Source organism: Centrocercus urophasianus, unplaced genomic scaffold (genome assembly GCF_019232065.1).
Source record: "Centrocercus urophasianus isolate 14NV4802_14NV808 unplaced genomic scaffold, USGS_Curo_1.0 seq_26, whole genome shotgun sequence".
NCBI classification, from domain to species: domain Eukaryota; kingdom Metazoa; phylum Chordata; class Aves; order Galliformes; family Phasianidae; genus Centrocercus; species Centrocercus urophasianus.
Genome location: NW_024884822.1, coordinates 9,870,906 through 9,895,451, shown reverse-complemented (window position 1 = coordinate 9,895,451; position 24,546 = coordinate 9,870,906). Strand labels below are relative to the sequence as shown.

Here is a 24,546-nt window from a genome sequence, read left to right as displayed (position 1 = left end):
GGGGCCGGCGCGGCTCCGGGGCCGCTGTTCGTTGCCGGCTGCCTCGGGGCGGCCGTTGGCGGAGGCCGCCGAGCTCCGCGGAAGTGGGGCTGCAGTGATGCCGCGGAGGCGCGCCGTACCGTGCTGGCTCTTTCCTTTTTGTAGCTCTTTCTTCACGCCCTTCCGTCTGTTCGCTGCAGCACGCTGATTAGATCGCGCGGCTTGCGGCTGTACGCTGCCATCTGAAGGCGGGGGGAGCTGGCTGTGCCCGGGGCCCGGCAGGATGCCAGCAGCCCTGGCGGAGAACAGCCAGGTGATCTGTGAGGTGTGGGCCAACAACCTGGAGGAAGAGATGAGGAAAATCCGAGAGATTGTGCTGAGTTACAGCTACATCGCAATGGTAAATGCTTCGTGCTTGACCTGTTTGTCTTATTCGGGAAATAGGGGCACATGATAGTTGGACCAAGAGATCTTTTCCAATGTCGATGATTCTGTGGTGCTTCTTGAGTGAAAAGTGATTTCCCTCATCTGTTACCAAACAAAAATAGCAGTTAATTGGTGAAATATTAGGAAACTCATCACTAGAGAGACATACCAGAACATAGTGTGTCTTGTCTTCGTTCTGGTTTGATGGAAAGCCGGAGAAGAGAGAGACCACCTTAGAAAAGGGAATTAATTGAATATCAGCATGTATTAGTTTGTACAGTAGAAGGTGGGGCATTCAGGTGTACAAATCTTTAGGTTCCCCAGCATATTTGTTCTACAAATTTCTTGCCCGTTTTGGAAAATTGACAGGAAACTGTAGGAGAAGAAACCTCCAAGTGACAACTTGTTAGCAGCGGTGGCTCCTTAGCGTGCTCACATGTTGGTTGTTCCAGGAGAATATTCTGGCTGTCGATATGACAGCGCATTTCAGGAAGTTTTATTTCAGAGCAGCAGAATATCCTCCAGATGGGAAGAATCCCTTTCTGCTCTTAAAGTCTGTGTCTGCTTGGCAGGAGCCAGGCACTCACACAACCAACTGAGTTATGGTACTCTTCAGTTACGACAGCTTTGACTGAGAATGCTAAACTCAAAGATAGGAGAGAATTCTGTAATAAAAGCATGACATAAAAATACACGTGCCTTCAGAGTGCATAGAATTCAGTGCAGAACAAAGTTGTGAAGTAAACAGTAAACATATATGTATATATTTAATTGTATGTTGATTGGAAATGAATGCCTTGCTTCAATATGCTTTGTGTTTCATCTCTTTCTGGCCTGTTTGCCTGTTGTAATTGCTGTGCTGTAAGAGTGGGTACAGGAAGACGTGCAAGGGAGAAATTCTCTTATGTAGTACTGGATCCTCTGAAAGTTTTTGTGTGCTGTAGTCTATCTATTGTAGTATTGCTGTAGTCTGTCTATCTGTTGATGCTATTTGACTTGAGAGTAGAAATTAGTATGGTCGCTTTGTTGTTAAAGTCTGTCTTGATTTGCAGCAATTTCTATCAGTGTAGTATTGGCTATTTTTTTTTTTTTAGTAACTACAAAGTTTACCATGATCTGTACTGGTGAGAGTGCTGGATTTCACTTACATTTGGAACTTGAAGGAATGCTATATGTATATTTTTAAATAAATCATTTTCAGTAGATATGGGGAAAATAAGAGGGGTAGGCCCTTGGGAGTAAGAGATGCTTATGTGATGCAGTAACTCATGCTGGGTGATTTTGTGACGTGTTTGTTTTGAAACAAAGCCACAGGAAAGGTTACCTGTGAGAAGTGAATGAGTGCAGTTGGCTGACACATGATGTAGGTTTTCTTTTAGTTCTGACTTGTAGCGGTTTGAAGTCCATACTAGAATATGAAATGGGATGAAAAATAAGTGTTTTTAATAGAAGGACTCACAGATTGCAGTATTGAGACCTGCAGGTGTGGAACTGAGTACAATCCTGCCAGAATGTGGGATAAGATTTCCTCTTCTTTTCCAGGACACGGAGTTTCCTGGGGTTGTCGTAAGGCCCATTGGTGAATTCCGCAGTTCCATTGACTATCAGTATCAGCTTCTTCGGTGTAACGTTGATCTTCTGAAAATTATCCAGCTGGGCCTGACTTTCACAAATGAGAAGGGAGAATATCCTTCTGGGATCAACACCTGGCAGTTCAACTTCAAATTCAACCTTACGTGAGTCTTCTGTGCCAGGGAGCAATGGCTGCTTCCAGTGCTGCCGTGTGCTTGTCTTTGGAAAATGCAGAAATCCATTTGTTCCTCATCACTGGTTGGTTCTGAGCATTGAAAATTGAGATTCCAGAGCAGATTATGTGAGGCTCCGTTTTGGCATGACAGGAATTGTAGTATTTGTGGAATAATGTTATGATCTGAAACTTTAGGTGGCTTTTATATATTTCCATATATTTCATGTAATCGATTCAGTGCAAATCTGTGTCTTTCTGCTAAATAAAAGTGGACGTGCAATTTTCAGCAAAAAGGAAAAAGCCCCTTTGCAGAGCTTTGCTAAAGTATCTAAAGGAAAAAGCATAGGTGGAATTATCACACGTGTTTGGGAGAATCAGCCTTGTTAAAGTGAGTGTGGCAGTTCTTGACTCTTCCACACTATCGTTTCCTGGGCTGCAGTTGAAGCAAGTTTATTTATCTCTGTGATTATAAAGAGAAGTTTGGCATCTATGCCCCAAAAGCTGCCTGGAAATAGAGAAAGTTTCTCTGGCAAAAGTGCATTTCTTTGGGAATCAGTATTACTGTGAAACAGAACATTACCAAAAAGCTGTTCATATAAGCTGATCATACTGCTCTTGAAAACGGAAGTTGCAGTGTTTACTTGCACAACTCTCTCAGCCTCTTAAAAGCATTTAAGTCATAACAGAGAGGTTTTGACGCTGTGAACCCTATTTGACTCTAAATTATCATGTTTGGTATGAGTTTTGTTCTGTGTTGTCATGTCCCCCACCTCCAGATGGAGCTTAGGAGTATAAAACTCGGGTGTCTGCTCAGCTCTTCTCCAGGCTTATCAGCACTCATCTCTGTAGTCAAGCGTTATGCAATTTTGTTTAGTCTCTAAGATAGCATTGCAGATAATAATAAGGTAATATAGTGCTGTCATGTGACAAATAAAACACAGACAGCAGTGGTGCTTGCTGCTTTAGAGGTCTGTGTCTTCCTCTTTGGGATGACTTCCCTTTTCTCTCCCATCATCTGGCACTTCCGTTACCTCAGAGATATCTTTCACAGCATCAGTTCTGTGGAGGTGCATTCTTCAGATTTGGCGGTAGCAGCAGAATTGATATTCAGTTGAGGTTGCAGAAGATCTTGTTAAATGTGTAAGAGTAATGAATGGTATTAAAAGTGATTTGAGTTTTGTACAGACACCCAATGGAGCTCAGAGGTGGACAGCCTGCAGGTCGCTCTGATTTTCCAAATGCGACGTGTGGGAAACCTTTCTGAAATGAGCCTTGACTACAGAGCTCTGCTTTTCTCCTTCAGGGAGGATATGTACTCTCAGGATTCCATAGACCTCCTTGCAAGCTCTGGGCTGCAGTTCCAGAAGCATGAGGAAGAAGGGATCGATACCCTGCATTTTGCTGAGCTGCTGATGACTTCAGGGGTCGTCCTTAGTGACAGTGTGAAGTGGCTGTCGTTTCACAGGTAGGTCTGACGATCACTGGTGCTACTGAGCAAGATGCCTCTTTTTGGCTTAAATCCTGCTGCTTTGGACCATGGAGTCTGACACAGATTTTAATGAGATGAATTTTAGCAGCTGTGCAGTTCTTAATGTAAGTTTGAAATTGTAAAGGCCAACTTTAAGCACGCTGGTACTTCATTTTATATCGGCACCTATTTTGATCTGCATTTTGTGCGTGTGCTGCTTGCAAGTTCTTTTGCTTCCTTTATGGAAAAGAAGGCTGTAAGTATAGAAAAATACCCTCTTGCAACTGATGTAACACTAATACCAGCTGAATATAGGTGTTTGTGAGGTTCTTTATGTTTGTTTTCAGTGGTTATGACTTCGGCTACATGGTGAAGCTGTTGACAGATTCCAGGTTACCTGAAGAGGAACATGAATTTTTCCATATCTTGAACCTTTTCTTCCCATCTATTTATGATGTAAAATACTTAATGAAGAGCTGCAAAAACCTCAAGGTAATTTTGTCTTCAGTGCAAACAAGGGGTGGATGGACAGCAGCCCTGCACATCTGCAGGAAGCCAAATGACAGAACCGTTCTCTCCCTAAACTGAAGTATCAAATCCAGTAGTCACACAGAGACACTTAAGACTAAGTTTGTATCTAACAGGTACTGCCTCCCCTGTTATAAACTTGTCAATATGTTTATTATATAAGGAATATTCACATAACCATGTGTATCTTTTTTTTTTCCCCCTGCACAAAGTGGAGCATTTTTGTCTTATGTGAACTATTCCATGACTTGATTAATTACTAGGCACTCAGAGGGTTGAAGATTATTTATGTACTGAATCACAGCCTTGGTTCAGGAAAGGGTGGGAAAGGTGCAGCATTTGTAACCTGTGACTGTACCCACAGTCATCTGTGTGTCTGCAACAGGAAAGCAAGGTACCTAAATTTGACTAGAGTGTTTCTGCATTCTTGGACAATGTTTATCATTGTATTTCACTCACAGCTGGGGTGTGTATGTTGCTGGAATCTGCACACAGTATTTAACAGTTGTGTTCTGGAGAAGTTTGGCACTTATGGTAAGACACAGATGTTTAGAAAATAAACTCATCTGTTTTCATTGCAGGGCGGCCTTCAAGAAGTGGCAGATCAACTGGATTTGCAGCGAATTGGAAGACAGCACCAGGCAGGATCAGACTCTCTTCTCACAGGAATGGCATTCTTCAGAATGAAAGAGGTAGTGCAGTGTTCTTTTTGGTTCTTTCTCCAGTCTCTGTCCATCAGCATCAATACAAACCATGCTTTTGGTGGTGTTTTTCTTTTTGAGCCTTGTGAGTATCACACTTCAAAATGGTCAGTAATAGAGATCGTTTCTATTGGCATTGAAACTTCCCCTTTATTCTTCCTTCCAGTCTTTGTCTTACTGCCCATGCTGAATCCTAGGAGTGGCTGATTTCAGATGAACTCTTTAATTAAGGTTAGGTGCTTTCCAGTTTAGAGGAACAATTAATTTCTCTTCCTCTTTTTTTGTTCCCCTCTGCAGTTGTTCTTTGAGGATACGATTGACGATGCAAAGTATTGCGGGCGGCTGTATGGTCTTGGCACAGGAGTGGCTCAGAAACAAAATGAAGATGTGGACTCAGCCCAGGAGAAAATGAGCATTTTGGCTATTATCAACAACATGCAGCCATGATAGGTGGTAGCCCTCAGCAGAACGTGGTTACTACATTGGCAGCTGCTGTCCTCACCCATTTTCCCTAACGGTGTCTCAAAAGGCACAGTACACAATCTCTGGAAGGCCTGCAGTTTTGCTGAAGAGCTGCATCTTCTTCTGAAACCCTGGACAGAGTTGACTAAATTCCTAATGCCAGCATTTGTGATTTGCCATCTTTTTAATACGAAGGGCAAAAGACAGAAACTACTGTGTATACCTCTGTTTTTTTCCTCTTTATACTGTACAGAATCTGCAAGGAGGACTTTACAGTGTAATAATATTCCTTTAAGACAAGGACCTGGAAATCCAGTGAAGTCAGACACAGACGTGCACACAAACTCGCAAACTGTGCTTTAGAAAGCTTATTTTAAAACTTCTGCATGTTGTGAGGGTGACAGCTTCACCTCATTTGTTGCTTATTTTATCTTTGCCTAGTCTGTGGAAAACTTGCTCCCTTTGATCACTGCAGAGGTTTGGGAAAGGATAACATTAAAAACGATCCTTGCAGCTAAAACTATTTGGAGATTTGCTTTACAACGATGGGAATGGATATTACTTGAGTCGAGTTGATTTGGTCAGCTTCATAGTTTTTGCTTCTGTATGGTGCAGGGTTGATCCATACTGAGCCTTGGCTTAGTTCTTACAGGCGTTAAACTGTTCTAGGTAGAGATTAAGAGGGTCTAGAAATTAATTTTTGCTTGAGAACCTCTTGCCAGGACCAATATTCTGACTTCAGTCGTCTTCAACTTGACCTACAAATGTTAGTCTCATTTTGACAGAGTTAATTCAGAAAATGGATAAACTTGTTGCTCTTCTCCCCCCCTTTTACGCTTAACAACCTGCAAAACAGCTCTCCTTCTTGTCATTAAAAACATCTGAAACAGAGCTAGAGAATGGATGAACAATGCGGGATTCTGACTTTTAAAAATCAAGCCATACTTTTTTTCCTTCCTCAGCAGCTCTGTAATGACATGATTTAGGAAAAAAAAAAGTTTTGGATGGGGCAAACTTAAAATTTTGACTTGGTCATGAATTTTAAACAAGCTTATTCAATTCATTACTAGGAACGAAGGTTTAGAGCTGGTTTTTGAAATGCTTGTAAATAGTACTTGTTTTTAAATTTTGTAAAATAAATTTTTTTAAACAAGGCTTTGTTTGGGAATTTCAGTACTTGATGGAACTCTGGAATCTGAACTCAAGAGGTGCCTGCATGCAAGAAAGGGAAGATGCTGAAGTTTTTTTCTCTTACTACTTCGGATATACGACTGGGATAGTTCTTAAAATTTGCTTTTATCAGCTGTTCTTCAGTGAGTTTGAACTTAAACTCTCTTTGGTGGACTTAGATTCTCTTTCTGACCTTCTGCTAGCTCAGCAAGCAGCTCAGCCACTTAAAATGACAAATCTATTTTGCTGATGCGTCCTGCCTGAAATTTTCCTGCTTCAGCTCCACCGTACCGATTCTTGCCTAAATGATAGGAGAGCTGTTTGGTTAAGCAGTAGCTCCCCCTCCTGGTTCAAGCAATTCAAGTTAGTGGGAACAACTCACCAGGTTATTAATCTTTAATTAATCTAAAATTAATTAATCTTTTGATCCAACTCCCTCCTTTTACCTGCTGCTATTTGAATCGTTTTGCTTCTAGAATTTACTGAGGCTCTTTACAGCCTTGTTCTTTCAGGAAGTTCTTATGTTAAGATGGAAAAAGCTCTAGTAAACTGTAAGAATGGCCAAAACAGTGCATGTTCAGGACTGCAGGATCCAGGATCACTTTTGACACTTGGAGAACTTGTTACTGCCTCCAATTTACCCTCGCTATACTTAAAAACTAACAAACAAAACACAAAGCTAATTTACGACATGCAACAAACACCTGCTTTCTCCAGCATGTTCAATTTCTATTGTTCTAGCAACAACACAAATAACTACTTCTAATGATATCTCATTAAATGCCTGTTCCTGCTTGTAGAAGACTTTATTTAAAGACGGGAAAATAAAGTCACACTTTATAAAGTCACACAACACTGGTTCAAAGGTCAGACTACTTGAAGGAACCATTATTTTCTTCAGAGGGCAGCTAGTGCTCTTCTGCTGAAAGACAGCTGCTCAAAACTATTTTGCATGTAAATTCCAAGAGATTTCCTTAGCATCACTTCCTGTGCCATAAAACTCCTGTAAAGTTTCAAGGCTGCAATCTACTACTTTTCAATTTCCTAACGCAATCCCATTAAGTAGTAGTTGATAACCATGGATGTATGTATATAAACCCTATTGTTTTGTAGTTTTATCCAAAACAGCAGTCATCAGTAACTGTATCTGTAGAAACAAGCCTTCACTTTGAAGAAAGAACAGTCTTGGTGTTAATTGGTGCTAAGTAACTGTGAGCAGCTCGAAGGAGATGCCTGGTCTCAAAAGGTCACGTCAAGAACTTCCTGGCAGCCTTTCCATAAACGTCAGCACTACCATGTTTCCTAAGGAGATCCACTGCCTGTGCACGTAATTCAGAAGGACACTGGGCTCCAATGTGAAGGAGGACAAGGCAGCATTCCAGCACATCAGGGAACGGAAAGACCTGCACACAAAAAAAGAACAAAAAGTGAGTCCACTCTTTCAGTTGGAGTTGTTCTACTACCACATGTTCAAGCAGCTGCATCTAGAAACACTGCTTTACAGTATCTTATCTGGGAGAGACAGTCACGAGTCAGATGGATTTTTTCCTCTTCTTCCAGGACACCAGCACACATTTAACTTGGTTAAGTTTGCTCCCCTGTGCACAATCACTGTAAATACTTACATGATAGACCAGAGAGGGGTGGTTCTCAATCTCACAATGCGTCGTTTGAACAGTTTCTAATTAATAATAGGCCATGTTATGCTTGACGTGCATGACTTCACTATCAAAACTACTTCTGTACGTGGAATTACTGTACACAGCATAGAATTGCTCTTAGAATACATGGGAAAGATGCATACAGGATATCCCACTGAGTTGTCTCATGCAGAAACTTCATCTGTGTGCTCCAACTGCACGGAGAAAGCAATGCTTGAAGCAAGAATCAAACGCTGATGCCAGGTATGAATTCTCTCAAAATTGCTGTGGGATTCGTTCATGGAAAAGGAGGGCAATTCTGCCCACCTATATCAGCCAGCTTATATTTACAGTGAAGCAGTGATTGGGCACCTGGTGGAAGGCAGGGCAGCAAAGGGGAGCTCAGGTGCATGCCACGCTCCTGAGAGACAGAAGGGGTGGAGCCAGGATTCATCCCTTCCCAGGCCTCCTTTAAGGGTTGGCAGTGGAGGCCAGAGGATCTTGCTGGAGAAACCTGCATGCCTGAAGCCTTCTAAACGTAAGTGATTTTTTTCCCTTTGTTTCTGTATCCATAGCTCTGTGTTTGTGCTTCTCATTTGCTGCAGCTGGGCTCTGCCACCCCACTATTACTGCTGTACTTTCCATCATGTTATAGTATTACAATGACTTACAAAAAGGCTGTCCTCTTTCAGAATTATACTGCCTCTACTGAAAACTTACCTTTAAACTGTCTGGAAATTCTGCTAATTTCTGCTTTGCTTCTAAGAGTCGCTTTGTTAGTTCAGGGAGGGTAACTGTTTCTTTTTCTTCATCTTTACTGTTAAGAAAAGAGCAGGTGTTATGAGTAATTGGTTTGTTTGAATGACTGTGTAGCCTCCCTGCTATAATAAACCCACCTATCAAAAAGTCATTCAGCCGTAGTAAGTTCACACATGTGTGAATGCCTTAGGGAAATGCAAGACTTCTTAGGCATACATTCATTGAGCAGCATGAGATTAGCAGTAATCTGAGCAAGTAAGAAATCCACTGCACAAGCACCAACTGAAAGGCTACCCTTTTCAATCCATCTCATGTTCGAAAGCTTACCGCTTGACCTGACTGCTGTCAGAGCATGGTTCATCCCATTCGTTCTCTGAACTCTGCTGCACGTTGTTCTCATGGACACTTCCATTTGTGCTTCCCTGGGGGTTATTCCTCTGCTGCTGATGCTGGTGGATCATGTCTGCCAAAATTTTCTGGACCTCAGCTATATCTCTCTGTGTGCTCTGTAAAGCAGCAATCGCTTCTGAAAGGAGCACTTTGCAGCCGTTCAGTTTTGACTGTCTGTCTGCCAAACTGACTGAGTTACTTTCTGAGTCGCTTTCTGTCTTGCACCTATTAAATTCCATTGAACTGCTGAGGTTTTCATCCATCTCAACTGCAGTTTGATCAGGAGTTTCTTCAGGAGAGGAGTGATCAGGAATGCAACTCTGCTCAAGAGCTGTCTGCTCAGTGGGACACAACACAGGATCCAAACCAGCCTTTTGCATGGCAGAAGAACTTTTGGGTGGGTTCCACCACAGGTCATACAGCAGTCCATAAGCCACAAAGCCCTCTAAACTTCTGCAGGCATCTACACTTTGAGAATTTGTGCTGTCCAGTTTGTCTCTCAGGTTCTCACAGCCTAATAATAAAAAAAGAAGTTACAAATCTATTATAAGGATTTCCAAATAAAAAAGACCAGATCTAATAACTGAATGGCTGTACAGGAGACCCCTAACACAGATTTACTCAGATGCAGCAGAGTGACGCTGGAAGCAGAAAAGCAAAAGCAGACATCTTTGCCATCCTTTTAAATACAGTACTCTCTTCGAGCTAGCATGAGACTGCATCTTCTTATCATCCATACTCAACTCCCTTGTGTCCTAAATCACTAATTAGGATATTCACGTGATCAACAGCTACAGCTGAATGCACTGCATAGTCTGGAGAATAAAGGGAAGAACAACAAAGGATGTAATGGACACATAACTCTGCTTACAAGGAAGATTCTTATATTTGTCATTGCTAGGAGATGTACAAGAAGAGACGTACCTTCAGGAAGGAAAATACTGCAAATTTCTTGCATCAGAGTAAAATTGCCAGCATCGTAACTACGGGCCACGGCACCAAGAATACTTTTCACTGCCTCATCCCAGGCAGCAGCCTGATAGCTCAGTGCTGCCAGGGTCAGGTCATGGGAGATATAGAAAAGCACCTAGAGGAAGCAGCAGAGATCAGAGTTCATAGTTATACTGCTAAATAGGAATGACTTGCTAGTTAAAACTATTACAGAAAAGTCCATCAGCACATAACCACCAAGAGAAATTTAACAGTGATGTAACTTACATGGTTTCCTTTATGTAGGAAATCAGAGCATCTTTACATGACCTGTCACTATAATTATCAGCAACTGTGCTTGCCTCTGTCCTCTTAAGTGGCTGAGAAGTTCCCCAATGGTCAGTGACTCAGTGAGGGCAGAGAGAAGAGCTGCAGGAGCATCAGTCTATGACCGTACCTGGACTCTACCATATCTGTAACAGCAAGCATCCTGGCCTCCCCTGACAGTTCTAAACAAAATCTTGTTGGGGGAAGCTGCCCCAGTTGTCTCATCATTAACTCTCCCAGACTGTAACCTCATCCTGTAGCAGAAAGCAATCTCCTGGAAACAGCTCACAGGACACCACAAAGTGGCTGCACGTGCCATAGGGAGGCTTGTTGTGTACAGACTTAAGTCCAGTTACCTGCTTTGGGTGAGTGTTGCTGGTACAAGGAAGATGCTCAACACTGCGCAGTTGCTCCCGTGCACACGTGGCTTTTTCAGTGGTGTCCATGCCTAGGACCTTCTGCCATACCTCTATCACCATGTCGAAAAAGGAGGCATCTCTGTTCAGCTCCCAGCTGTGGTAACAGGGAGGCACAGGGCTCCTTCGATTACAGGGATTTCTTTCGCTAAGGCACTTACAAAGCAGTTCGTTGAGGCAGAAAACGAGTCTTTGCCCCTTTAACAAGAGAAGAAAACAAGAGCATTGAGCTGAAAAATAATCTCTTACTGCCTACACCAAGTGGCTAAATTAAAAACACAGCTAGTAGCAGGCTGCTGCTGATAGCATACTTCACCACTACAGCTCTAAAGGAAAAGTACTGACAGAGGCTCTAAGGTCAGAAGGAAATATCAAAACAGGCTAAGGCAACATTCTGCTTCTCAGTCTGTGCTATAAGAAATTCTTGGATTAAGCCTCAGATGGAGATACTCATTCATTTAATGTAAACAGTGAACACTCTTTTACCTTTCTTATTATGATCACTACTATGTACTAAAAAAGAAATCTGCACTATATAACTAACAAAAAAAAAACCCCACCACAACAAAGCAAAGCAAAAACAAGCAGAAAAACCTTCTGAACTACCTCTTATGGATGGAACGTGTGCTGAGCCTACATGCCTCCCTATCATAGGCCATTTTTCTCTGCCAAGATGCATGGTTTTTTGAAGTGTCATTGCAATAAACTTCTTGGAAAAAAAAAATTTTGAGGCAAAACAAGCTCAGGGCTACCAGTGGATTGTAAATACACAGGAAGAGGTGTAAAGTTAATCAAGTTAGTCTGGAGAGAGACATTACTAAAATAAAGCAGAAAGGAAAGAACGAGGCTCACAAATAAAGTTTTCTGTTGCTGAAGGACTTCCTGTGCTCCAACCCAGTTCCTGGATAACAGCATTTCTTGGGCACATCTGAGAGACAAACTTGCTGACAATTCCTCCTCTCCAGATATCAGAGCAAGCTCAGCAGCAGTTTTAAGGGATGCTGCATCCCCCTTCTTTGCCAGCACTTTAACTGCATCGTAGGGTGAGGAAGCACCCAGATAACTGAAAAGAGAAAAAAGCAAATTGACTCTAGGTCACAAAGCCTAATAGTCCAGAATAAAACTGCTGGTGGTATGTACACCATGCATGGCTGATAAGAGTAATACAAATAAACAGATTCAAGAGACAAAAATTAGTGCCTGTGTCTGGATTTCAGCTGAATCCCTCTCAGAAGTCTGAAAACTCCAAAAATGCTGGAGCCAAAAACAACATCAAGCACAGCCAGTGTGCAATCCCAGACCAAAATATTCCAAATATTATTAGTAACTGGTAATCACAAATGTGAAGCCCTCAATTCTCTCTTCTTACTAGTAACACTTACCATTTGGCAGCCATGGAATAATGACCATCTTTTTCTAATACAGCTGCCCAACTGGTGTAGAGATCCTTCAGAATCGGATCTTCTGGACGCAACCGAGCCTTAGCAATTACAATTGCTTCCCTAATGCACGTAAGAGAAACCAGACAGAAGATTGATTGTATTAAAAATGCATAAATACCTTCTCCTTTCATAAAAGAATCATCTCTTACATTTAAAAAGAAACTACCTCGAGTATTTCATGGGGAAAAAAAAAACAAACAACAAAAACAAAATAGAAGAAAAAAATCTAAAACACAAACATGCAACAACCTGTAAAAATTATTCACTTTCAGGAGCTCGACAGCTTCATACACCTTATGAATGGACAGGAGATGGGAGGCAGCCTTCACGTATTGCTCCTGGAAACACAGCTGCTTTGCAAAGGCTTCTACTGTCCAAACCCAAGCCTGATATCCAACTGCAAAAGAGAAAGCAATACAATTACAGGCAAAAAAACTAAAACAGAAAAAATTCCTGTTCTCTTCAAGAATTCATTGGTTTCTTCAGCATGCACTTTCTTTGCCCCCACTTAGGTACTTTTTCATCTTTCTAATGCAAGCTACTTGAGGCAACAAAACAGGACAAAGGTTGGACTTGAAAACAACTGTAGGATTTCATTAGCAGTAAAATAACTTAAAAATACATGTAAACCAACAGCGAGCCAGGACTGCTACATATCACAAAGCAGCATCTTTGCCCTTGGAGGTACAGCCTGCTTCTCTGGAAAGTCCCAAAGGAAATCTCTTTATTTTCTGCTGCGCTACTCTAAGGGTGCTTGTGGGAACATCCAGGCTTTGTCATAAATAGAATTTGTTTTGTATTTGATTTTTGTCATCATATAGTTAAAGAAGAAACTGCTATCCAATCCAGAAGAGTAATGAGTTTCCAATCTAAAACAACGAGGTGAAGTTTGGCAACTAATTCCATCTGCTTATGTGTCACATGAGCAAACGTACCCATGGGTGAGATGGCTACCAGCTGGTCTGTCAGTTCTCCCCTCTCAGCAGCTGCCTGGAGTACACCCTTCATGTCTCCTTTCCACAACATGAGCTGTTGAAAGAGCTCTGGATGTCCATTCTCCAAGTGGTATTTTCCTGTTTGAAGTAAACAAGCTTCCTCATTATCTTTCAGAATGAGTGCACCAGCATTATTTGACACAGTAAAATATCTTGACAGAAATGAGCTTGCTCAGGCTTAAAGCATTTTAGGTTTGTTTGAAAGCTGTAAAAACTGTTTGGGAAAAGTAAGCCTTTTGTTCTTTTCGAGCAGACTTGCATTGTTAATCCTGCACTTAAATATGCAGTAGGAGTTTTGTTCTTGAATATCGCAGTGACAATGGACATACTGCCAAACTGGGCTCGTTCCACCTACCTTCCACATCAATCATGTTGTGCAGAGAAGCTCTGTCTGTGAACAGCCCCAAGTGGATGCGATTCTGGAGGTCAGGGGACACATCTTCATTATGATCTAACACAGATAAAGAGAATGAACGTTTAGGATTTGGTACAACAGGGGAAACGAGGACGTGCCAACTCAGTGTACTGCTCTACTACACTCAGCTATTGCAATATATTTCTGTCTTCCACTTTCTTTACAGCAGATTTAAGAAGCTTGTGCATTTGCAGATTGTCACTCAGAGCTTACATCTAAGTTTGAACAGAAGAATTTTGTGTGTGCAGGACACTTACTCCAAATCAAACATAGGAAATTCTCTTGGAATGATCTCAATCTAGGGAAAAATACTGCGATGATAAAAAGTCTTCCTGGTGACTTCTTTTCCCTCTCACCTTCTGAAGGAGAAAAAAAAAACCCAAGCTATACAATCTTACCCTATCTCTATAAAGCAGGATCCTAAAAAAAACCTGTCTGGAGTGTCTACAGAGTGCCACAACACTACAAGAGACAGTAGATCACCATTTCCAAAACTTAATGCCAAGTTGTCCAGAGACCTTGGATTCACGACGTGCTTCTCAATACTTTAGAGCACCTTCCCTCTAAGTATTTTACCCAGCTGATCAGAGAGGGGAAGCTACAGTTTAAGACTGATACCTTTGGTTTTCAGACACGTTGCCAGCCTCAAGCAATCCTGATGCAATTCATCTTTTGATCTGTGATCCATGGATGTGCTGAAGGGTAAAAGAGAGCGAGGTTTCCTCTTCTTCAGAGAGGCATCAGGAGCTGAAAAACCAATACATTTAGTCACTGTTGCACAGAAAAAGCAGAACTCTGACATATGCAGAAAAGCAAACAGAAACCAGCCTACCTGTTCTTCACAGAAGAAAATGAAAAACTCAACTGGTACCTGCATCCCTGTTATTACAGTGATAACTTTCAAATACTGATTGCTTTGCTTTTTTTTCTGCCAGCCTGCCAAGACTAAAACTTGCAACTGTAAGGCACCATCTCTGCCCACATTAAACAATATTCAATTGACCTGGCAAGCAGGGCAAATAAGAGACTTGAAATCTTTAAGACATTTTACGAGCATGCTCTTCTCTTTCTCCACCACTTGTTAAGAAGGAAAGATGCAGCCAAGCCTAAACCAAGAATGAAGAACTCTTTTGATATTGGACAGGTGCAAGTATCTGAAATGTACCAACCTGGTTTCTCTTTAGGTGGATCCTTTTTCACAGGAGTGGCTTTCTGGGTTACAAAAGGCTTTGATGAGCTGAATGAAGAGTAATCATATGCAGATAAAGATGCATCCTTGGGCACTGCAGTTAAGAAGTGATTAAGAAAGGATAAACAATACATGCAAAATAATGGACATTAATATTGTGCAACAATAATATCAAAATATATAGAAAGCAAGCTTTGCTTTGTCATATAACTTAATAGCCTTTCAGGGAAAGGAAATAATAAGAAAACATCACAGAACTGTCAAAAACTAAGATGACAGAAGATATTAATGTCAATCAGTATTAAGATTTATCACCACAAATCAACAGTGATAAAAAAATAACACTGTTTCAAGGCAAACAGTTAACTTTGTTAGTCCAGAATTTCTTGTTTGGAAATGGTTGTCTTTCAATTAGTTTATAAAGTTATGAAAGGTGTTATGGAATCATACTTCCCTCAGGTGGACTATTTCACTAAAATTGTGTTAGAAGAAAATCCTGCATACAGATGTTAGGCTTGCTGATGCTCTGAAGGCTAAGCAGTCTGGGAGCCACTAAACTAAGACAATTAATTCATTACCAGCCACGCAATCTTTATTGGACAACTCTGTCTCCTGAGCTTCTTTTTCTCCTTCATGGTCAGACACTCCATTTTCCTCTAGCAATGTATCCTTCATGCTCTCCTCTCCATTCATGGCATCGCTTAGATCCTGCTTGGTTGGACTCTTTCCTACAGGCTTTTTCTTCTTCTTGGCTTTTACTTTCGGTTGGATACTTCTTTTTTTCTCCAATTCTATACTTTTTTTGCCTATGAAAGGTCACAAAGAAGTTACTCTGATATTACCGTAGACGTTTTTGGGGTATGAGGTGTTTGCCTCTCAAGATCAACATTGAGTTTGCAAATAAGAATACAATTGAATTTAAACCTAGACAGTATTTATCCCTAAAGGGGAAGCAGGCAGTATTGAATCAGCATAAAAGCTTTACTGCCATTTCAACACGGCAACTCTCTACTTCTCGGCTCCCAAATCACCTTCAGGGAAGGATCTTTGAATATACTTACCCTGAGGGGGCCGTGTATGCTCCTGCTTTGAGATGAGCCACTTGTGAACAGAGAAATCATCAGCTCCTGTATAAATGGAATCTGAGTCCACCGGTGACCACTGGACACACAGCAGCCGGCCCTGGTGCCCCCGGTAGTTGCAGAGCGGCTCTTCCTTCATAACATCCCACACCTTATGACCAAGAAACAAACCTAATTACTCAGCCTCTTCCACCCATGAAACTCCGTGCTTCCAATTTAGCAATGTACATTTGTAGGAGCTCGCCTTCTCGTGAGTTTGCAGAGGCATTTCAGTCGCCAGTAAGCAAACAGAAAACTCAGAGAGCTTTCTTTTTTTGTACCAATGTACTTGCTTAATGTCTTTCGTAAGAATCCAAAAATGCTACTGGATTTACAAATCAAATTGCAAGGCACAAAGCCATACCTACTGCTCAGCTTCCCTTTGTTCATTCCCAGAGGTTTGGACTAAAAGCCTTCTTTGCAATATTCTCATTTGTGCAGCGTGTCAGAAAAGCGGGAATAAGCAAAAGGAAAAAAGTATACCTTTGTATCAGGTATCCAAAGCAGGTATCCAAAATGAGATTGTTGCCAAGGGTAAATATGCAGTAATTAAGCAACTGAACTCAGAAAGGCTTTCTGTTCAATCAGCTTGGTTCTAAGATACTGCAGAAAGGATGATTTGAAAGTAAAAGAAATACAGTTCTGAGTGGCTGTAGAGAAGTACCTGTGCAGTGCCATCATAGCAAGCTGATACCAATCTTCCCTCGTGGTGGGGGCTCCAAGAAAGACTTGTGACTTTTGCTGTGTGTCCCACCAGAGTTCTAAAAGGCTCTGTTATAGTCAAAGGACTTTCTGAAGTGCTCTCTGAAAGAAATAAAAAGCTACAGTTAGCGATTCAAAGCAAGAAGAAAACAAAATAAGATGCCAAGACACAGGATAGAACCTGCAAACCATTACCTATGACACTCTTCAGATTATGCACATAGATAATGGCATTGACTGAGCCTGAAGCTATCAAGTAACTCAACTCTGGATCGCTCCCATGCTCATGATGCCACCTTATGGCGTTAATCAATTTGTGATGCTGCTGGATAGTGCAGAGCAACTTCAAGCTTGGAGCCTGAAATATTTCAATTGACCTGAAATGCAAGAAAAAGAACGTGAGAAATCCTTCAGTCAGTGAAAATGCAATTTTGTTTTGTTTGTCCTGAATGACAGTCTGTGAAACTAAATGAGATTTTCTGTTCTGGATCCAAGTCACACTCCAATTTACATCAAGAAAATGAGTGTCAGTCATGAGTAGATCCCTGAAAAATGATGCAACATGATGTTGTAGATCCTCCATGCCGAGAGCAACTAAATGAAATCCCAGCAAAGAATGCTGTATTTTCACAATTCAGATACATAGGCAATGGAAGAAAAGAGCCAAACCAGGACAACAAAAGTACTTTTGCTTCATAACAGTGACTCCTGTAGGTTAAGGTTGTGCATGCGCCAACCCTGACAAGAGAAACCTACCCATCTTCATTGCCAAGGGCCAAGAGTTTGCCATCTGGTTTCCAGCTGATCTCTGTACGCGCAGGCAGTTTGTGCTGTAGAGAGAAGGCACAGCTATTACCAGCCATCACACAAGCTCTTTGGTCTTTCTCAAATACATCAACAGAACAAAACTGGCAACTAGACAGAATTACAATTAGTCTGCAAAACAGAAGCCACACAAGTGTCTGCTGCATTTTGTAGCAGTGATGTAAGTTTGGGCAATTGAAGACTGAATGAACTGCAAGATGTTTCAAGAACCAGTGGCTGTTTTTATCAGTGCAGGGGGATGTGTCCAATGAAATCTGTCTGGATTCCAAAAGGACCTTGATGCTCCGCCTCCTTGTGCTCCTTAGAAAGCTCTACATGTTCCAAGAAAATTCAAAAGCCTACAACTACAGGGCAACAGCAACTATAGTCACAGATCCATAGAAAAAGGCAAAAATCATACTCACTTTGATTGAATTAGTGTCTCTGATGGTTTTGTTGATGTCATTTGCCTCTCCACTAAGTTTCCAAGGGTTGTGTTGAAAAACAATACCTTCTCCAGCACAACTATACAAAGTTACAGAGGGATGCTCACCTTCTTCTCCTATTCAACAGAGAAAAAAATGTAAATATACTATGCTCTTCATCAGTCTTAGCAAAAGCAGTCATTCTCACTACAAATCAAAACTATTTTAAAATGCTGTATGTATGCTTTGATTCTCTGTGATCTGGCAAGAAGAAATTCTCAAAATACAATCCTCTAAAAGGACCTCTCGTTCATTCTCCACAGCACAATTGCTGCTGTGTTAAAACTCCCTTTAAATTCTGGTCAATAAACTTGGGGGGAAGTTGCAGAAGATGACCAATGGAGCCATTCTGTTTAGGTCTAATGATAGAAACACACTTATGGAGCTAAAGAATCTGTACTAGATCCTAACCAATTATTGTGGAGAGCCTGTACAAGTATTTCAGTGCATTGCAAACGTGTGACTATGTGGTGTTGTACTCTACTCCCACCTATTTCCTGAAGCTACTAGAATTCAAAACATAGAACAGGTTATTTTGCTCCCTTGCTATTAACAATTCCTCAGGCAGAACACATCCTTAGTGGACAGAAAGGACAGCTACCAAGCAAATGGAGCTCGCATCCTTCAGGAAGGGATGCACACCAACTTTGTGGCATGACTGGGCTCTGTATGGATTTCTACTTTGTAACAAGATGTTGTAACACTCACCGGCAGACAGAGGAAGAGTTGGAGGCCCCCAGGCTAATGTGTATACAGTCCTCTTGTGGTAAGTACTGGAGATCTGAGGTGGCTTATTCTTAGCACTGTGCAAGAAGGTAAGGAAGCAGGAAGCAGATTTCAGCAAAGGGAAATACAGAACAAAACGCAGAACAAAACAAAAACCAAAACTAAACCAAATCCAAAACAAGCAAAAACCCCCCCAAAATTGAAGTAATGTATTTCTAGTGAAAACAGACAACAGATGCTTCAATATACTAAAGCAATGGCTCAGCCATTGATGCTTCCTGCAGAACACTACTAAAATCAGAACAGAACACTTAATGAACTGCACCTGCATGTCGCTCATTTTATGCAACTGTTTCTGACCAAAGTCTTCCCTGACTAATGACTTGCAACAGGGGAATGTTACACAGTCTGAGTAAGGTTACTTCAGGAGCTACCAGCCACAACCAACAGATGAAAAGATACACTTAAAATCCACCTTACTATTTTTAGTTTAATTTTAACTATTAACAAATAGCAAATGTAGACCTCAGGAAAGACCACATCATCTATGCATGCTGTCATGCCAGCAAGATCTGACACTAATGAATTTGAAAACTACTTTCTTACCTGCTGGATAATGTGTCAAATATGCCAACTTTTCCATCATCTGTTCCAAAAGCCAAGCAACCTTCTTTAGTTGGATGCCACGCCAGCTGCAAGAAAAATAGAAAGAGCCCCATAATGACAAAAGGAATGGACAATTAATTTTAAAACGATGAACAAAAAGTTAAGCATTGAAACCAAAGAGCAAGCACTGTCCCTTATCTCCACCCTGCCAACAACAGCAACTCAATTTAAACACTTTGTGATGTGAATCAAAGACTTTTCCCTTGCCAGTTATTGGGACAAGATGAAAGGAACTAAAATCACTGAAATACTACCTGACATCTACATTACAACACAGAAACAGACAATATTTTAGAACTGTGAGAAAGCTTTTGGCATGACCAACTAATGTGTTCTAATGCTTCCACCTTCTACTAGACGTTAGCTTTAGCCAACTGCTGGTAAAACCTAAACTGAAGACACCCGTGCCAGTTTTTGCACATTAAACTTCCTAGCAGAGCAAAGGAAACCGTGGATGACAAAAGGAATAATCACAGCGGTGTACAAAACCAACAAAGTGAGACAGTAACCACCTGAAATTCAGCTCATTTTCAGTCTGTGCAATGTAAATGCCCAGTGATCTAAAAACCATCTGAAACGTTGTTCAATTCTAAAATTTTATCATGCGAGTTGAGAGCTGAAGTGACAACTTGGCATGATGGTATTTTGTTGGGGAAAAACCTTCAGAGTGAGAGAAAAACATTCCTCCAAGCGAAAAATGGAGGAAGAAAAGAGACGAGAAAAAAAAGGGAATCAAAAGCACACTTACTGCTGTAACCTTGGATTTGATGCTTTGCCAGTAGGTTTTAACATCATAGATGTTGCTCATAGACAAAGTGTTCCATACACGGATCATGCTGTCTCCAACACCAACAGCAAGACAGCCTGGGTCCACAGGGGAGAAAGCGAGACTATAGACGAATCCCCCAAGGGAAGGCATTGTCCAGCTACAATCCAGAGTTGATAGGTCCCAGCACTTTACCTAAAAAATATTTAAGGAACAACGAATGATAAATTTAAAGCGAGTGGTATGATAGGGGAAAAAACAAAGCACAGGTGAGAGGAAGACTCAAAGTACACAATCTCCACTCAGAGCAGCACACGTCAAAGACAGGGCAGTAATAACTGCAGGACTGTGATGGAAAAGACAAAAGGACTACGGTTTAATTATGTAGAATTATGTAGTCCTCTTGTGAATTCAAAATAGGCTCTCTGCTGGTAAAAGGCAAAAAAACCCAACAAAACCCACAAAAAAAACGAATCAAACAACAACCCTTCCCTCCTTAGCCGCTTTGCCCCCCCCCGCAGGGCCGCCCCCCACAAAAAAAAAAGGCAGAAATCGTGAGTTCCAGCTGTTGAACATTTAATTTTCAAGTCCATACGGCATAACCGTTCTGTCCACTACGGTAAAAGCTTGAGCTTACAAGCTAACAAAGAAATGCACAACTTGTGCTCAGTAGAAATGTCGAGCCATGATGTTATAAAAGCCAGGGATAAGCCTGCTTTAGGAGAAAATAAGTGGTCATCAAAGCGTTAGTTTCACTCAGTCAGGCTGAACTGCCGCCGCTATTTTGATGTTAATTTTTAAAATGGTTCTTACATCTCTGTCCATTGAAATGGAAAGAAGCAGCTCTTTGTCTTGATGCTTCAGGGAACACAGATTGAAAACAATACGGGAGTGATTTTGTCCTTCTGAAGATCCCAGAAGCGTCCACTTGCGTTTTCCAGGTTGGGTCAAATCCCAGTGTAGCAGTTCTCCTCTGCAAAATTTAAAGTATGTGTATTTCATCCTTCACTTCAAAAAATAATACAGACTATCAGTGCTAATGCACATCTATCCACTACCTCACTATACCAAGAAGGAAGGAAGATGGGGGTCAGTGTTTCCTGCCAGCTGTTCTTGAAATATCAATGAATTAATTTACAATTGCTGTCTGCACTTAACGTGCTTTGTCTCCTACTTACCCAAAAGAGCTGGATACAATTTCTGTGGGGCGACCACAAGGCCAGTGAACAGTGAGCCAAATTCGCTCTTTAACAGCAGGATCAACAGCTCCACCTCTCCTCTTTGTGGGTGGCAACTTCAGAGTCATTACACCTTTGGAAAAGAAAGGGATCATCTCGACTTCGTACATCTGAATTCTCAAAAAAAAGACCCGTGAATCTGAAGCTTTAAGCAGGCTCTCCACTCTTTAAACTATTGGGTTAGCAAATGAAACCTACAGTCAGATAGGAGCACTTCACCCATCCTGTTGTCACTTAAATTAAGAATCTTACTTACTTCTGCCTCTAGTACAGCTCCATATTCGTATCGTCTGATCTTTGCTTCCTGAAGCCAAGTAACAACTTTTCTTCATGGCTGTATCTTGTTTAAGCTCCCCATTTGGAACGTCACCTTCTTCTGAAGGAAACACCATTGAAGGAAACACCATTAGAATTCAAAGCTCTGAACATAAGCTGAAAACCTATTGCTCTGGATCAGAACATTTTAACTGAACTCATCAGTTCCATCCGATGAGCTACTTGCTGACTTCACAGGGATAAGGAATTCAGTTCTCCAAAGGGAATTTTCCTGAGCTACAAAAATCACTTCACAAACTATGTATCACTTGTACATACCTTGGAGCTCATCTTGCCAAGCAGGCAACCTTCCTTCACCAGGTACAGGACACCAGGCCAGGCAATGAATTTCATCGTCGTGACCTCTGAGCCGATGAAGAACTTCTCTTTTCCTGCTGATATCAATTATAACCACCATGCCATCCTTGTAGCTAAAAACAGAGATTCCAGTTAATGATAGATTGTTAAACCCTTGTGGAAGAACATCTAATCCGATTTTCAGGCCATTACCCAGGATCAATAAGAGAAGCCCAATCACAGGTGGCAATGAGACCACTCAGCTGGAGCTCAAGTGTAGCACTAGCATAAACACAGCTGCCTTTTGTTTGAGAAGTGACACCAGAAGTATATTTGGCTCCAAGAATAACACCAATTTATTTGCAATACAGTTTTCAGAGTCTTAAAAAGTAACAGTGGCTTTTATAAGAGAAAAACTTTTCCTTTTTCTACAAATAACTTTCATTCTCTCCATCTCTCCCATCTGAAAGGCTTTCACATTCTTGCTTCATTCAATACAGTCTTGGATGTCCAAAGGACTGGAATGGCAACTGTTAACAAAAAGCTAATAAATCTATGAGACTTTTTAGATGAGGTAACCTGTAATGTGATGAACATTAATGAAATCTAATTTAAAAATAACTTAAGTAATGTCTTAAGTAACTTCAGAGTTTAAACCAAATTCATTTCTATAAATGGTTATAGAATTGTACACCTTGCACAACTACCAGAATATTATTTCTAAATTGCTGTATACAATTTGGAATACTATGAAAAAATAGCCACTGAAATTTCTTAAAAGTAACCTCACAACTGTGCAACAAAAAATCCAAACAAGACACTTTCAGATGAAGAACGGAAAGCAAAACGTAACACTTACCCGATAGCCACCAGGTTTTCATGATGAGGAGAACAAGAAAGGCAAAAAATAGTCCGAGGCTCTGGGAAGAATTGCTGGCTGTCACTTCTGCTATGCCAGTAACAAACAATCACCCCTTTTTCATCGCCGGATACAATCAGATCTTTCACAAGGGGTGACCAGTGTAACGCTGTGATTGCATTCTGAAGAAAGACAATTGAATACATGTAAAGCCATTGAGCATGCTTGGCCAACTAAATTCATTTTGTAGGTTCTTTTAAAGAACTAAAGCACAACAAAACTGGTGAGGGGTCTGGAGCACAAGTCTTATGAGGAATGGCTGAGGGAGCTGGGATTGTTTAGTCTGGAGGAGGCTCAGGGGAGACCTCACTGCAATCTACAACTTCCTGAAGGCAAGCTGTGGCGAGGAGGGGTTTCGCCTCTTCTCCCAGGCAACAAACAGGACCTGAGGAAATGGCCACAAGTTGTACCAAAGGAGGTTTAGATTAGACATAAGGAAAACTTTTTCTCTCAGAGAGTGATCTTGTAAGTCCTTTCCAACCTTGTGATCCTATGAATATAAAGTGAAGTGCATTTAGCAGGAGGCTCTTCTGGGACAGAAAACAGAACATTGCTCTAACAGCCTGCCTTCATTGGCTGCCTAGAGATCATCCTCAGAGGGAGATGAGGTGCTGCTGCTGCCTAGGAGCTGGGGGTTCCCCATTGCCGAAGGTGCTCAAGACCCTGGATGATGGCTGATCTGGAGGAAGGTGTTCCTGCCCAGGGCAGCGGTTTGGGTTTTGAGTTCTCTTCCAACTCAACCATTCTGTAACTGTACAGCCCAGGATAGCAAGCAGAAACTAACCTGCAAGCACTCCCTGTCCTAAACTGTTTGGGCTGCAACTTATCTGCCAGTCTCCCGAACAGCAGTAACTGCCCACAAGCCCTGAGACGGCAAAGCGAGCTGGGTGCGGCAGCAAGGAGCTGCCGACAGCGACCAACAGCCCGTTACAATGCTGTACCGGCAGCGTACACCTAAAACTAAGGGAACGAGCAGCCCGGCAGCTCAAGATCCGCCCGCGGCACATCGCCCCGAACCAAATCCCGCGGCCCGGCTCCCACCTGGTGCAGGCCGTACTCTGCCCGCAGCGCCAGCCCCGCCGCGTCCCACAGCCGCACGCTGCCGTCGTCCGAGCCGCTGGCGCACATAGAGCCGTGCTCGCGGTGCGGGCAGAAGGCGAAGGCGGCGACGCGCTCCGTGTGCCCGATCAGCTCCCCTGTACCGAGAGAAGCGCTGTGAGAACGCGGTTTCCCCGCACCCGACCGGATCTCGGCCGCTCCTATAAACAGGGCGCGCAGGGGGAGAAGGGATCGCGGCCGTACCGTGAAACGTCGGCGTAGCGGTGCTGACATCCAGCACGCTAATGCGGTGCCTGGCGGCGAAGCCGAAGAGCCGCCCGTCTCCGCTGGTGTCGCTGCAGCGGCTGCAGTACCAGTTGGGCGAGGCGGGCAGCACCCGCATGGCCGCCGCCATGGTCCCGCGCCGCGCCGCCGCCACACGCTCACCTCGGGAGCTCCCGCCGAGCAAAGCGTCGCAAACTGTC

The 24,546-nt window shown here is 42.1% G+C and overlaps 3 protein-coding genes across 4 annotated transcripts in view; 1 reads left to right on the top strand and 2 right to left on the bottom strand.

Annotated features, from left to right (window-relative positions):
* FAXDC2 (fatty acid hydroxylase domain containing 2) overlaps positions 1-341 on the bottom strand; it is a 16,062-nt gene extending 15,721 nt beyond the window's left edge. Inside the window, exon 1 of the mRNA XM_042826671.1 lies at positions 120-341. The gene's annotated coding sequence lies outside the window, so the exon portion shown is untranslated. The remainder of the gene's footprint in view (positions 1-119) is intronic.
* The window catches only part of CNOT8 (CCR4-NOT transcription complex subunit 8), a 6,858-nt gene extending 393 nt beyond the window's left edge, over positions 1-6,465 (top strand). Inside the window, exons 2-7 of one of the 2 annotated variants that reach the window (XM_042826673.1) lie at positions 180-379; positions 1,948-2,141; positions 3,456-3,617; positions 3,968-4,112; positions 4,730-4,840; positions 5,147-6,465. In XM_042826673.1, coding sequence (XP_042682607.1) covers positions 263-379; positions 1,948-2,141; positions 3,456-3,617; positions 3,968-4,112; positions 4,730-4,840; positions 5,147-5,296 — 879 coding nt within the window. In that variant the 5' untranslated portion in view covers positions 180-262 and the 3' untranslated portion in view covers positions 5,297-6,465. Of the gene's footprint in view, positions 1-87; positions 380-1,947; positions 2,142-3,455; positions 3,618-3,967; positions 4,113-4,729; positions 4,841-5,146 lie in introns of those variants that run through there. The other variant, XM_042826672.1, reaches the window with a different exon arrangement.
* Positions 6,466-7,262: 797 nt separating this feature from the next.
* GEMIN5 (gem nuclear organelle associated protein 5) lies at positions 7,263-24,476 on the bottom strand. The gene is made up of 28 exons (XM_042826675.1): positions 24,326-24,476; positions 24,065-24,219; positions 22,964-23,145; positions 22,087-22,238; positions 21,749-21,868; positions 21,433-21,565; positions 21,068-21,227; positions 20,237-20,449; positions 19,429-19,514; positions 18,805-18,899; positions 18,037-18,173; positions 17,564-17,637; positions 17,003-17,184; positions 16,770-16,909; positions 16,046-16,217; positions 15,563-15,790; positions 14,965-15,078; positions 14,414-14,542; positions 13,736-13,831; positions 13,321-13,458; positions 12,635-12,782; positions 12,326-12,445; positions 11,796-12,006; positions 10,884-11,141; positions 10,195-10,357; positions 9,208-9,784; positions 8,842-8,938; positions 7,263-7,884 (listed from the first exon to the last, which is right to left on the bottom strand). Exons 1-28 carry the CDS (start codon positions 24,474-24,476, stop codon positions 7,729-7,731), a joined length of 4,587 nt encoding a protein of 1,528 aa, XP_042682609.1. The 3' UTR covers positions 7,263-7,728.
* Positions 24,477-24,546: the final 70 nt, after the last annotated feature.

Coding starts and splice junctions, on each gene's coding strand:
- GEMIN5 (XM_042826675.1), bottom strand. CDS start 24,476: ATGGCGGCGGCCATGCGGGTGCTGCCCGCCTCGCCCAACTGGTACTGC. Junction 10,358..10,883: donor GCAACACTCACCCAAAGCAG/GTAACTGGACTT, acceptor TGCTTCCTCTAG/GTGCTTTTCTATATCTCCCA. Junction 7,885..8,841: donor AATTTCCAGACAGTTTAAAG/GTAAGTTTTCAG, acceptor TTTTGTGTGCAG/GTCTTTCCGTTCCCTGATGT.